Source organism: Eptatretus burgeri, chromosome 10 (assembly GCF_056783735.1).
Source record: "Eptatretus burgeri isolate ZD-2024b chromosome 10, Ebu_testis_v1, whole genome shotgun sequence".
NCBI lineage: Eukaryota > Metazoa > Chordata > Myxini > Myxiniformes > Myxinidae > Eptatretus > Eptatretus burgeri.
In genome coordinates, this window is record NC_140970.1 from 21,925,155 (window position 1) to 21,940,572 (window position 15,418).

The following is a 15,418-nucleotide window of genomic DNA, read 5'->3' on the forward strand; positions in this document are numbered from 1 at the left end:
GCTTTTGTTTCCCTAATTCACGGTAGAATCTCCTCATGTTACTCACTCTCAAACATGTGGTTTTGTTTTCTCCTGTTGTTTGCTTCTTCAGAGATTTTTTTTTTATCTTCCTTGCTATTATTTCTATTTTGAGTTTGCTTTCAGAACCCAAGTGTTGTACTTCCAGTTCCGGTTCTTGAGCGACGATGGCAGTTCCTCTTCAGGGTCTCTGCCGACTTTCTCAAAGATAAGTTTTCCGGGCGTTTTTGTCATGTTTTTACTGTCATTTTGTTGTCTCTGTGTTTACTGTGTGTTTCCCGTTCAGTCTTGTATTAAAACTTGTGCTATGTGTTGAGTTGTCCTCATCTTTTCATATCGGGTTTCCTTGAGGCCTACTCTTCTTCCATTTGTGTGTGCAATCATGTTTATTGTATTTTCTCTTTATTACCATCAGTTTTTGTTTTCTCCACTTTTCCCTCCACCCTCCTTCTATCCATTTGAACTATACCCTCTGTTTCATGTCTTAAAATATAAAAAATACAACAAAAAAAATACCTTTTCCCTCACATTATACCCCACATGACCACGTGACTTCCTGGACTGACTCTTCTTCCTCCTGCCGATCTGCCATCTTCTACTTTTGCCAACCCAGATTGACAATAAACCTTCATGATTTTTTCTTTGACCTTTCCTTTATCTACCATACCTAATCTTTAAAAAATAATAATAAAAATTTTTTAACCTCTCACGTTACACCTCCTGAAACCACGTTTCTCTACCCCCTCTTCTTCCTGTAACGTTCGTCGAACTACCAGCTTCCTTCTACATTTGCTGATCCAAATTCACCAACACCTCCACAATTTTTCTTCAACCTTTCCTTATCCTAATCTTACATAATCTTCATCAAAAAAATTTTTAAATGGTCTCTTATAATATTTTGACTTCCTCTTTCACATGTATTGTTCTCTGTATTGTGTCATAATTCGCAACTCTTTTTCTTCTTCAAAAGGCTGTTTTCAATTTGACCTTTCCCTCATCCCATGTCTATCCATCTGTTACAATGTTTCTTTCCTCAATTCTCTTAATTCTCCTTTATTGCATCCCTCATGTAATGTCTTCGATCGCATCTCTGACTTAAAATTTTTTTTAAAAGTCCCATTTTGCAATATATGTTTGTTCATCAATTGTCCTTTTTTCCAACTTCAGTGCCAATTCACCCCACCTCCTTACATCTACATCCTCCTAACCACTCAACTGTTATACTCTCTCCTTACCCCACCAATCTTGCCCCTCCTCCTACCTCCGCTCTTAGCACCTCTTCACTATCTTTTGCTTTAGTATCAGCTCCACCTCTGATGTCCCAACCTGTGTGGTGTTCTAAAATTTGTGAGCTCCATTTTAACCTAACAGATATCTCACACTCTCAATCAGTAACCTCCTCAACATCTCAAACATGCTCTTTCTTTCATCTCATCACAGCTCCCCCTCTTCCCAACACCTCAAATTTTGTACCTTCTCCTGCCCGTGACCTTCTTCACCATACCTCTACCACTTCTCATCCTTCCCTTCCACAAAGCTCAGAACAAGTGTGTGTCTACCCTAAGGAGAGCCAGAAATCAATATCTTTCTCATCTCAAATCTGAACTCTCAAACCTGTCTCCCTCCTCCAAATCCTGGTGGCATCTACTTAACTCTGTTTCTGGTGTATGTTCCCCCTCCCTCCCCTCCCCTCACCTCAAATGTCTGCACAGCTGACACCGCACATGAAAAGGGTGAATGCCTAAACTCTGTGTTTGCTTCCAAATCTTGTTTTGGGCTTCACTATCCTTTGCTGAACTGTTGTATCTGACCTACTTCCTTCCTCGGTTGCTCTCCTTGTGTCTCGAATCTCTGTTTCCATGGTGGGATTTGGCTTCTATTTGTTGGGCCTGTTTGGTTTTTTTTTTCCTCTTCTGGGGTTTTTTGTCCGTTACTTTTTCTTGAATGAATAATGCTGCTCCAAAACACGATATTGATTTCTTTCAAGGTGGATGATTTTGAAAACATTTTTCTATTTGTATCGATGTTCTGCCTCACGAAGATTTTTGTCCGTTTGTTGTTTTCTCTGCGATGGAGATTTGGTCTCTCTTAATTTTATCTGTTTTATCTCCTCTATTTTGTTGGCCAACTCTTCTTCCAACCCACACTGGTCTTCAACATCTTCACCCTCCTCCTCTCCCTCATTCTGCTGCTCTCCCTTGTCCTTCCACCCATCATCATCCACAGTTTTCCACACTCTCCCCTTCATCTGTGCCTGAGTCACCTGGTTCTTTTCGGAAATGCTCTTGCCTCCCTTTCATGGGGACACCCTCATCCACTCCTTTTCGCCACCCTCTTTCTTTGCCGCCTTCGGACCACGTGTGTGTGTGTGTGTGTGTGTGTGTGTGTGTGTGTGTGTGTGTGTGTGTGTGTGTGTGCGTGCGTGTGTGTGTGTGGGTGTGTGTGGGTGTGTGTGTGTGGGTGTGTGTGTGTGTGTGTGTGTGTGTGTGTGTGTGTGTGTGTGTGTGTGTGTGCGTGAGAGTGTGTGTGTGTGTGTGTGTTTTCCTTCAGTCACTTGTGCTACCCCACGCAATGGTACAGTGTTAATTCATGGGCAAAAAAATAATAGGAGGTGGAACGGAGTCCTCCCAGGACTAAAAGTAGCTATCTCCGCTTCAGTAAGGGATCATGGTTCATGGACTGAGCTGTGGCACGTGTGTGTGTGTGTGTGTGTGTGTGTGTGTGTGTGTGTGTGTGTGTGTGTGTGTGTGTGTGTGTGTGTGTGTGTGTGTGTGTGTGTGTGTGTGTGTGTGTGTTCGTTCATTGAGTTTCTTGTGCTACCCCGTGCTGTGGTATGCAGTTCACTCTGCTTAACACAACAGAGCCCCGTGGTGTGGTGTGGAGACTCAATGTCATCTGGTGTGTTGTTGTTGTTGTTTTTAACACAAGATCGCATCGTTTCTCCTTTTTATGTGATTTGCTTTCACTTAGGATGTGATTTAATTTCATCAGGAGCTTAGAGTAATGTTGTCTTCTGTATAAAAGCGAATGAGATGTTCTTTGTTTGTGACGCTACTCCTCTGAGCTCACAAGATTAATCGCGACAAAACTTGGAATGGATGGGAGTCTGGAGGGAGGGGGGTGCTTTTGGAGGAGGCAGGAATTGCAAGGCATGAGGGATGGGGAAGGGGTGGGAGGGAAGACCCAGCATTGCTGTTTTTGATAGTCTTGAATATTTGCAGTTTCAACGATACATTTTGATTCCAGTTTGGTCATTATTGGATCTCATAGCTGAATGTTACAGAAAGACATGAAATGATTCGGAGAGTCTGAGAGATTCAGTTATCACGTGATTTATCACATGCCACGGCAGTGATGATTAATGGTTTTCACTCAGTCAAGCCATGACCCTTACTGTGGAAGAACGCGTGTTTCTTATCAAGCATTACATCAATAATGCATCCTTTAAACCTTCACGGAATGTCAGATTGCATTTAAAAGTCGCTTTGGTGGCCGCACGAAACCTTCACAATCATTCATATGGAAACTGGTGAAGCAGTTCTGAGAAACAGGCTGCGTGAGAGTTAAAAAGCACATGCACCAGCCAAGTGTTGTTACACAAGACAGTGGATGAAGTGTGGGAAAGACAGCATGCTGCGAAGAATGAATTTGTGCCTGCAACATGGTGGTGGACACTTTCAGCACTTCATTGAAGGTAATCAATTGTGATGATAATGTCACATCTTTCTGTAACATTAGGCTACATTTTTGCAAAATATTAGGTTCCGAACTGATGTAGTTTTAGTGTATGGGAATTATTTAGGGTTCTCGAATTTAAAAATGACAATGTATACATTGTAAAAAAAATCGATCGACGTACAGTATGCAGTGACAGTGAAAATATTGTAGAGTGCTCGCCAAGTGTCTTAAGCACTCCAATGAAGCGGTTGATAAGAAACGGTTCACTTAGCATGCGAAAGGCAATCACCAAACAATCATATTAAACATACACCTCCCGGAGACGCCAAAAATGTCAAATATGTCCGAATTGGACACATGAACACTTTTTTTTTTAGCAGTCGGAACTGCTTGTAAGTTTGATTCTGAAGCTTATGTTTTGTAATTCTGCTTAGTTTAAGAGATTCTTGAAGTTATGGCATGTGTGGAAATGAAATAAATCCACGAACGCTGCAGTCTCCGGGTGTTTATAAGCATTGCAAAGTACCCAGTGATTTGTAGCTTTGATGAACAGGCATTTGATAATATGAGTGAGGAAAATGAAAAAAAAAATTTATCGTTAAATCGTTGCAGCCTGTTCCAAGTCGAGGCATGGTTGAGCAGGCAAAAAAAAAACTTGGCGGCTTCAGACCCTAGCGAGGTTACCTGGAGACGCCTTTCGACCCCAGAGAGCAAAGTTGCCAAGAATGCCCCTGATAAAGGATATTATTAAATATGGCCACTAATTATCTTCAAAACGGGTGTTTTATTCAACTCAAACAACCAATTTTCACTGTGGTACTTCCTTGGAGTTTTCTTAGTATGCATGCAAAGTTTCAGTCTAATAGGTTTCATGGTTTTGGAGTTATGGAGGAGACACACTGACATACACTGCTTTTTATTTGTATATGTATTATGTATATATATATATATATATATATATATATATATATATATATATATATATATATATATATATATATATATATATATATATATATATATATTGTTGCGGAAATGGCCCTGAGTGTGTTATTAAATATAGGATTAGCCCAGATCCCCCATTAAATGCATGTTTAGCCAGGTTGTTCGGTAATTGACGTTAAATGTGTGTCGGGAGGTGTCACAGGCTGTTATTTGTTTGTGCAGTGGTGGTGGACCGAGAGGTTCTTCTTCTTCCTTCCTCTCTCTGGACAATGGACTCCGCCCAGCGCGCTGAGAGGGGGAGTGGCCAAGAGAAGGAAGTGAAACTGAAGGGAGGAGTTTGTCGGCTTCGAAAAGGGGTGCACCCCAAGAAGAAAAGGTGGTAAAACTGAGAGCACCGAGTTGGGCAGTCGGTTTTGAGGCGAGCGAGTGAAGGAAAAGACTGCAGGAGCACCGGGAAGACGATGGTGAAACTGAGCACCGGTGTGGCGTGATTGGCTGAATAGGGCTGGCTGTGTGTGAGTCAGCAGCCGGCTTTGAGGCGAGCGAGGGCCGAAAAGGAGAAGTGAAACTGAAGAAGTAAAACTGCAGTGGGTTTCGAGGGGAGCAAGAGAAGGAAAGGCAATGGTGAATCAGCTGGGAGAGAAAACTGAACATGAGCGTGCCAAGTCTGCCCTCGGCTGGATGAGAAACAACTGGTGGGGGTCGTGATCTGCTGTGTAAGGGGACGGCTGTGTCTGTCTGCGATCTGCTTTGTGAAGGAGGCAGGAGAAACGACAAGAGGCTGCCTGCACGTCGAGTCGACGATCGACTTTCATGAGAAGGTCCTCGACACGTTTGTCGATCTGCCTGCCGGAGCCCAACACCTCGATTTGGCCTGGTCTGGTGAACAGGCCAGGCCTGGACTTGTATACTGGACCTAGTGCGAAACCAGCTGAAACCCACCATCGATCTGATGGTCTCTTGCCGTCGACCTTACGCGGGGTCAGAACGCGCGGAGGCCACGTACGTGGGCGGTGCGACAAAAGGAGGACGAGCGTCATCTTGCCAGGCGGCGTGCTCGAGCTTGGGTGCTCGAATCCATGGACATCGGCTTGTCACGAGCCACATTCGTGCCTTTGACACTTTCCTCTCGTCCATGAAACATCACCAAGTATTCTGTGTCTTGTCTGCATGCTGTCCATGTCTTGTTTGCATGTCATCTAAGGTTTATCTCGTTAGAGTTCCCTTCAAAACCCGTAATCCGTAGCTCCCTAGTTAATAGCGGGTTATAGATTAATTATAACATTGTCATGAATGCTTTGATGTGTCGTATTCCCCGATGTCCCCAATAAATCTGGTTGATTCTTATGAAGTTGGCGCTTTGAATTAATTTGTGCCGCGCCGAGGAACGATCCGCTCGATTTGGATATAAAAATGAAAATGGTTACACACTGGTAGACTCCGCTCGGTCTCTGACAAAACCAGTCTGTAACCGGGGTCTATTCCCCCAACTGGCAAGGTACAGGTGTATTTTGGTATCGTGGTTTGAGACGCATAACCCAAGAATTGTGCCGAACCAGCAGGCGTTATAACCCCGGAGACGGCGGTAGTTAGGGTGGCGCCGAATCTGTAACATTTGGCTGTCAAGAGTAGGGTGCGGAAACCCAAACTGGTTACGGACAGTGATTGACGCCATCGTCTGAATTTCCCACCACCGCTGAATCCGCAACAATATATATTATATACATATACATAATTATGCGTCTGTGCAAACCTTTACAAAGGTGGTATGTATATATATATATATATATATATATATATATATATATATATATATATATATATATATATATATATATATACACACACACTTTTGTAAAGGTTTGCACAGACGCATAATTACATAATGACCAAAATATGGCTTTCAATGGGTCTTTCGATGAATTTTTGGTACGGTATTTGCATTGATCAGCATCAGCATGATGGCACTGAGATGATGTTGGGACACTTGACAAAGAAAGTCATCATACCAAACGATGTGCAAGAGATTATGTGCAACATGGAAGGATGAGGTGAAACAGCATATCAGGATTTTGTGAAACAAAGACCATATGGTGATCAAATCCTGTGGGATAAAATGACAAAGTTTAAAGTTCTTGGAGTCTTCTTCTTCTTTCATATGCAGCAAGAGGCTGCGTGTGTGGTGGCATCATCGGCTGAGCTTTAGGCAGGAATTTGGAATTTGGCCGTGGTGCTGGCGATAGCTTGCCTGCTCATTGCAAAGGACAATGTGGGATATTTAATGTCCACAAACTCATGCCGGCAGACAGGATGCTTGTTTAACATCCATCCGAGGGACGGCACACACATTGATGTGTCTGGAGTTTATAGCTGGGTCGAGATTCAAACCCAGGCTTAACAGCTTCGATACAAGTGTGCATACCTCTTGACCATCCTCTCAGCCTTTCTCTGGAGTGATGAAAACCAAAGTTGGAGCAGGTACACATTATACGTACTCAAGGTATGATTATTGTTATCAAGGCATCAATGTCATTAATGGCACATTTGCTGGTGATCATTCGATTTTCCAGAGACATTGACTTGACAGAAGTTATTGAAGAATATGACTTCTCTCCAATTAATCACATGTTGATGTCAGCTTATGGGAGACCTCATCCGTGTCATGAAAAAAAACACAACCTTGTCATCTGCTTGAAGCACAAGTGGGCAGATGAGAACACAGAGAGTGCAGTGTCTGCAGGCCAACCACTTTTGATAATGGATGATACATGCATACTATTTGATGCAATGGCTGTTGTCCATGAAATGGTTGTGTTCACGAACAATGTAAAAACTTGTCGTGATCTGGCTGATCATTTTGTGCATGCTGTTGACAGCAACAGTCGGCAGTACTCTCATTCACATGTCGTTTTTGATATCTGCAAGTGAAATCTCTCAAATTAGAACACAAGACAATATTGCACTGGAGCAACATCAGCACGTATGCCAGAATATAAAATAAACAACAACACATGCATCAGAGATTTTACCAAATTTCAAAACAGAACCAAGACAAAAGACCTCCTAACACGACACTTGGCTAAACAGATGATTCATAAATCTGCATTCACAACTATCGCTTCTATGGGTGTGTGAAAAGTCAGACACAAACAGATATCGTTAGTTTGCAAAACTCGCAGGAAGAAGCAGAAACACTAATTGTACTCGTCTTCAGAAATTCACAAAACTGGGAAACATGTTCACGGCTATACTCCAGACACAGATGTTTTGATCCTTGTACTGTCAGCAATGCCGGCATTGGGCGATCAAACTGTCTTGTTCATTGGGACTTGCACAAACCATCATAATGTCAATCTGCAGTCTATATGTCATGCACTTGGAGATATTAGTGCTCAGGCCCTCTTACGTTTTCATGCAATTAGTGGTTGCTGCACAACTGGACTCACGTATCATAAGAGCAAGACTTCTTGGTGGAATGATTTTGTGAAAACTAGTGAGAGTGTACAACTTGCACTCTGTGGACTTGGGATTGGCAAGGAACCTTCTGAACTGAAAGGCTGCGAAGAGTTCATCTACAATTTACTAAGCCCCCAAGAGATGTATTTTCTCAGCACTCTGTTGGCATTACTTCCAAGGACTTAACACCCAGCAAGGTACCGATAAATTACCACCAAGTAAATGAGCTATTCTGGAGCATGTGCCGACTTCGGAGGGCCCACTTGCAGTGTAGTAATTAGAGATGAGTACATACTTTATCCATGTCCGGAATCTCTTGAACCAACAGATCTTGGGTGGTCATGGGAGAACACAAGGGAATTTTGCCCATACTGACCAGAGTTCCTCTTGCTCCCGATTCTGTTCTGCAGTTGGTAAGATTGGATGTGTGAAGAGCCAATAAAGTTGACGCTGTTCCTGCAAGCACAATAATGTGCTTTGCATAGAGCTTTGCGAGTGTGATCCTGATGTCTACAAAAGCATGTACACAGGCAGCGATGATTCTGATCCAACTGCAGATGAATCTTGATTCTGCGCAATGAAATAGCTGAATCGGCTTTACTTGCTTTTGTGATGGTGTTGCTAAAATAAAAGTCAAGCTACACGTAGCAGAAAACATTCATCAAATCAAGTTTCTCCAGTTTTCCATCTTTATGAATTATATTTGACATTCCACATGTTCTATGTGATGCTGGTCATTCGAATGTTATCTGTGTAAATAGTCAAAAGGGTGACAACATATGACTTTATGCTATGGGTAACTTGGAGCTCATTGTTGACTTGGATGATGGTCATGTGACACGAGGTGTAACATAAAATATAAAATATGATTAAATTTATTTTAAAAAGTAATGCCTTTGAGGGGTTTCTGTTATAATTATATTCTGTTGTATAAAATATACTCTCGTTTTAGGGCATTTTTTTTTACGAAGTTTACTTATTAAATAAACAGCCCTGGAAAGCATCTCAAAATGCAAAGCCCATCCATATCCACTTTGTACTTATAATCAACTTGACAAAAGCAACATTTCAAAAAAATTGTACATTTTATTAATTTGTACTCTCCATATTCTCATAATAAAGGTTTGTTGAAGATTTGATGACAAAAGCTCAAAATGGTAAAAATAAAACACCTGCACATGGAAGTGATTATAATCAAAAGAAAGGAAATAATTTAATAAACAGTGCACTTGACATGCTGCGGATGGGCTAAGTGCTATTAATACATTTTGACGAAATTATCAATGAGACTTCTCCGTATTCTCATAATAAGGGTGTTTTTGAAAATTTGAATGCAAAAGTTCAAATGGTAAAGATGTTATGGCCTGGACAGGCAGACAGACAGTCATTATCATGAGTGTTATCATTATCACTCTGCATTTGATTGGTTTCCCTCCTGAGAAATAAACAGTTTACAGGGAGGGGCTCCATGTAATCGGCTTTTCTCCCAATGAACCACATTCCCGGAACTCATCTCCAAGGCAAACAAAAAACAAAAAAGAAGTTAAAAAAACAGGGCGTCTCACGCTTGACGCGCTGCAGACGAGCTGATCAGGGCTATTTATACATTTTGACCCAATTATCAATTCGTCTTCTCCATATATACCTGGTGTTGGCTTAATGGTTAGGGCGGCGGGCTTTGGATCCTTGGGTCCTGAGTTCAAATCCCGCTGAGCTGTTTAATTAATACCAGGTGTGGTTAACTCGGCCTGTCATCCTTCCGAGGTCGGCAAAATGAGTGCCAGCATGTTGGTATACTGTGTCGGAGTGGTGACCCGTCCAGGATTGTGCCTAATAGCCAAGGAGACTGCTGAAGCAGCACCAACGCTCTGCACAGAGTATGGTCCCAATCTCCTCCTCATCCTCCTCCATATTCTCATAATAAGGGTTTGTTGAAAATTTGATGACAAATCTCAAAAAGTTATGGCTTGGACAGACAGACACACATGAGCAAATGCAAAACCCATGCTCCCGTTGCGGCAGGGGGATAAAAACGACGAGATAAAAAGCACATTTTCAATAATATACATGAAGTTCACAAATTTCAAAAATGTGACATAGCAACATAGACTATACAGGGTCAACTGAAGATGAATGTTAGCTGGGGTGTCTCAAACTCATAAACTTGTGTTCGGGATATGTTTTCATTGTGTGATGTTGCTTTTTATGAAACATTATGCTGTTCAATGTTCAATTATGTTGTGGTCATGTGCTTTCAGGGTCTCAGGTGGTGAGTTGTTTGATCGTATTGTGGAGAAGGGTTTCTACACAGAGAAGGATGCAAGTGCACTCATTCGTCAGATTTTATCCGCCGTGCGCCACCTGCATTCCATGGGAATCGTACATCGTGACCTTAAGGCAATTCCTTTCCCATACACCGCACAGATCTCACTGTTGCTGCCACAGGCTCACAACCACATCAATGTCACTTTCTTCTGCATTGCCTCTCCCTGCACCAACCTTCCCTCTGCAACGCCCATACTGTATCATTTCACGCAACACCATACTGCTTCTTCCAATGCAACCTCTTCTAACCTCCATGAAACCCCTCTCTACTTTGCCTTAACCACACTGCCATCTCCAATTGTCAAGGTATATTTAAACATTAAAAGCAGTAAAATTAAAAGTTTATTTCAAAATAATTGATTCTAGTCCAGTGCCAAGCCATCTGTGGATGGCTGAAGTTGATGTTTCATACTTTATATTGATGTCTGAAGGGCTGGTAGCCCAGACAAGGACAAATGATAAACACTGTGATACCACAATAGAACTGCCAAAGCTTTCTTGGCTGTACAGTGTGTGATCATCATAAACAATGGCATTCACGGCTATAAGCAGGCAAGGCTGTGCCCGAAAATCCTGGAGCCAGACAAGGTGATTCCACATGATGTGTCACAGAAAGTGCAGGATGACGAATGAGGAAAAGATAAGGTTGCAGGATTTCATGACTGTTGTGACGTGTATATTTAATCTGACTGTTCTTCTTTTCCATGCATGGTCACGAGTACAAGAAGTAAAAAAAAATCATAATAATAGTCATATAAAAATCATAATAATAAAAAATATAAAATAATAAAATCATAATAAAAATCATAATAATAAAAAAAATCATAATGCTGAGGATGATTTGTTTTTTTTTTGATATTGTAGTATAATGATGGTTATCTTTGTTTTCATGATCGTATGCATCTGATTAGGAAATTGTGTGTTTTGTTTGTGACACTTGCATTTTTTGCTTTGTTAGATGATTTGTATTTGAAATTGATTTGGTTTGTGATTGTAATAAGCAGAAATGCTGGATGTTTGCCAATGAACAGATCACTGCTTTTTTAACATCCAAATTGGTTGTTATTACAAGTGAACCCCCCCCCCAAAAAAACCCTCCCTCCCCCATCCCTACCCCCTTCTCCCCACATGCAAACACACATGATAATATCAACTGGGAGTCTTTGGGGCTAGTTTCACATCAATGGTAAATTTCAAAACATTGTTGTTGCATTTCCCCAACTTTAAATATATACTTATTTATTTATTTACGGTGAGTTCAGAAATTATTACCTCCATCACCGAAGGGAGACGGTGGTTATGTTTTTACCCTTGTCTCTGTCTGTGAGCAGGACATCTCGATAGGTTGTGGGCAGATTCGAACGAAATTTGGTGGACACATTGGGTGTGTGTCAACGGCACATTGATTCGATTTCGGTAAAAATCCAAATCCGGATATCAAAAATTTTAAGTGATTCTTCACCATTGACAGATGGGGCCAAAAATGATAGACAGTGAAATATCTCAAAAAAGTTGTGCATGTGTTAGGTGACAAGAACACGCCGATTCGATTTTGGTTTAGTTTCGGATTCAGATCCGACCTATCAGTTGCACACAAAACATAAACTGTTCAGTCTGCCAGAGGTACTGTATGCGATCTACCGAGTGCTGTTCTAGTTTATCTCCTGCTTTTTTTTGTTTAATAACTACTGGAATACCAAGCTGTTGTATTAGTTAGTTGATTAGTTGTAAATGCAAGTAATTGGATGATTAGTTGTAAATGCAAGTAATTGCACACAAATGCTATGTCTTTTTTTTCCATCAAATCTGTTCTGTTCCAAAGAAAATCTTTTGCTTTTTTTTTTCTATCTCTGGACACTTGGTGCTGCTTGATTTATGAGATTGTCATCTAAATGCCAAGGGTTTGAGGAAACGATTTCTTGAAGCCCAGAATTACTGCTGGAAAGACATGACGAAGCTCATTGTAGTTTCGACTCGAATAGTCATTAGTAATTGGGACCTTTCAGATTTATATTTTGGCAAAAAAATATGGGTGTTCTGTTTATTGTTATATTCCATTGAACTTAAAGTAAGAAGTTTGGTATCATGGGTTTATTGTTGAAGTTGTGGGTTCAAACGATCATGGCTGTGGTCATAATAAGTCATTGTTGGACACGACAAAGTTTGTGGTTTATAATTGTGGTTTTCATTTGGATTAATGGTTTTCGTTTTTATTAATTATCAAGCATCAAGCTAATCCTCACATCTGTACACAATCTTTTGCATCCTCACTGAACTTGGTTGTCCCAAGCTAACATGTTTAAATCCCATTGGAGATGTTTAGCATGTTAACTTTCTGCCCTTTGTCGTTTAGCTTAACTATGAGCTTCTATATGCATGCGATAAAATATACTTTCAGATTGTTTCCATTTAAACCCACTTCTATCAATTGCTCCTCTGCAGCCCGAGAACCTCTTGTACTACAGCCCTGAAGAGGATTCCAAAATAATGATCAGTGATTTTGGCCTGTCCAAAATACTGGCAACTGGAGATGTCATGTCGACTGCGTGCGGAACTCCAGGTTACGTAGGTAAGGCTGACACAGATCGGTGTCAATTTCTCTCAAGTTCACTGAGCTCCCGCTTGTGCCCTGGAGTTTTGGATGCATTGTGGAAGTTCCCCCGCCCCCCCTGTCCATTTTCATTCTTGGGAGATACTTTTCTTGCTACCACTTGTACTTCGGACCAAAAGCCTAGACTCATGCAAATATAAATGTACTTTAAATAATTTCAGCTTTATTTATCACAATACATGTTTTTTTTTCCTCTTGCCTGGCAATCAAAGACAGTATTTGAATTCCTTGTTGGTGAAATTGCAATATTTATGCTGAAGAAGTGGAGCATCCTGATTTGATGGAATAATATATGAAGATATGCCAAACTTCTGCCAATACGTTTCTTTCAAAATGATATATGAATTTAAACGAGCCCTTCTGCGCTTGCGCTGTGTGTGCGTTTTCAGTGACTTACTTCTGCATGTGTGCCACTTTTAACCTCTCATCACTCTGGCATGAGATCTGTTATCCAAATAGTCTCTTAAACGTAATTTTCAGCATTTAAATGAAAGAGTGGTAATTTCGAAGAGGTGAACCATAATTGTTGTGTTCTTGGATGCAAATTAGGTGAAAATAATGAAGGAAATTCGAGAAATTTTTGCCCTTCAACTCTGCTGTTGGTGTTTCCCCCCTCTCTCTCCTGTTCCTTTTGTGTGTGTCTACTGTTCCTTTTGTGTGTGTCTCTATTGTTCCTTTTGTGTGTGTCTCTACTGTTCCTTTTGTGTGTGTGTTCCTTTTGCGTGTATCTCAACTGTTCCTTTTGTGTATCTCAACTGTTCCTTTTGTGTGTCTCTCCTGTTCCTTTTGTGTGTGTCTACTGTTCCTTTTGTGTGTGTCTACTGTTCCTTTTGTGTGTGTGTGTGTCTACTGTTCCTTTTGTGTGTGTCTCTACTGTTCCTTTTGTGTGTGTCTACTGTTCCTTTTGTGTGTGTCTCTACTGTTCCTTTTGTGTGTCTCTACTGTTCCTTTTGTGTGTGTCTCTACCATTCCTTTTCTGTGCACACATGATAGCAGTTCACAATTCGTGAAGATTGCTATTTCTAGGAATCTAGGGGGTTTGTACCATGCGCGCCGAGCATTCTGCGGCGGATTACATCATTTTGGAAGTCCCGTATTGGTGGATTTCTGCTTTTTGCCTCTAAATTGGTGATTATTTTGATTGGAAAAACGGTTGTTTCCTTCCTGCTGGTGCCATGGCAATATCAACCAGAGCTGTTATAAAAGAATTGTACATTTCAAACATAAAAAATTATCTCCAATTTTTTTTCCCCATTTTTATATATTTATATGATATTTATATATGGTTTTTCTGTTCATTCTCCACCGAGTGTGACTACGTGTCAAGTTCTTCTTTTCAGCACCTTTGATCTGTTTGTGAACATTTGAATTCCCATAATTTTTCAAAATAGAATCAGACAATACCATCACATCTCTGAACGATCTGACAGGACGATGCTGAGCTTGTGCAGTTTCCTTTCAGCTGTCGATTGCCGACTTGACTCGAAACTGTCAGGTTGGTGCTTCACAGGCAGTGTTGCATAACAGTGTGCTGTCTCTTGGATGGACCTTTAAGCTGGGTGTCCCATCTGCTAGCATTACTTGGTGGACGTAAAAGGCACCCTGAACAAATTACAAATTCCTTCCCAAACCAGCTCCAGTCGAACATCAGGCCAGGTCAGCCATTTAGCAAATGGTTTTGGCCAATCTTACCTATTGCGGCCGACCCCGTGAGAATGTTGGAATAATTGGGGGCCATTAAAGAAGAAGTTAGGAAGAACATCTCTGAACCATATGGATCATTCTTCACTTTTGACATCTTTTGGTCGGCAAGGACTTTCGCACATTGGATCTATAATTATTAGACCCAAATCAATTCCTCCAATTTTCCACCTGATTTCTTGACATCATTGCAATGGAAGTATTTTAAAGGGGAAAAACCTTTTGACTCTTCCTCGTATTACGTGCTTCAATTGTTAAAACATCCTCGTATGAGCGGAACGATTTTTATGCCTCCGCTGATGAAATTGCCGGAGGCATTATGTTTTGGGATTGTCCGTCCATCCGTGCTAATTTTCTCTGTTTTCTCTTATCCGATTGGCACGAAGTTTTCACCATAGGTGTGACTACTCATGTAAAATGTTTTAATGATAATTATGACATCATAGGTCACGTGGTGTGGCAGCCGTGTTAGAAAAAAGGAAAAACTTTGGACCTCTGTATCTCTGAAAATGTTCCATGGAAAAAAAAATTGAAACTTGGCACGTGTGTCGTACTCCCCATGGGAAACTAGTGTGATTTTTTTTTGATGATCTTATAGGTAGCTATGCTTTGATGTTATAATTGCATATGTCAAACGCTTTATCTGATCAGTATGAACGTTTTTGAGCATCATCGATGGCTAAA

General features: G+C 41.0%; 1 protein-coding gene across 7 annotated transcripts in view; it reads left to right on the forward strand.

Annotated features, from left to right (window-relative positions):
• The window catches only part of LOC147018066 (calcium/calmodulin-dependent protein kinase type 1D-like), a 164,622-nt gene that overhangs the window by 116,734 nt on the left and 32,470 nt on the right, over positions 1 to 15,418 (forward strand). For all 7 annotated transcript variants that reach the window (XM_085897371.1, XM_085897372.1, XM_085897376.1 and 4 more), the window contains 2 exons: positions 10,356 to 10,494; positions 12,865 to 12,991. In XM_085897371.1, coding sequence (XP_085753497.1) covers positions 10,356 to 10,494; positions 12,865 to 12,991 — 266 coding nt within the window. The remainder of the gene's footprint in view (positions 1 to 10,355; positions 10,495 to 12,864; positions 12,992 to 15,418) is intronic.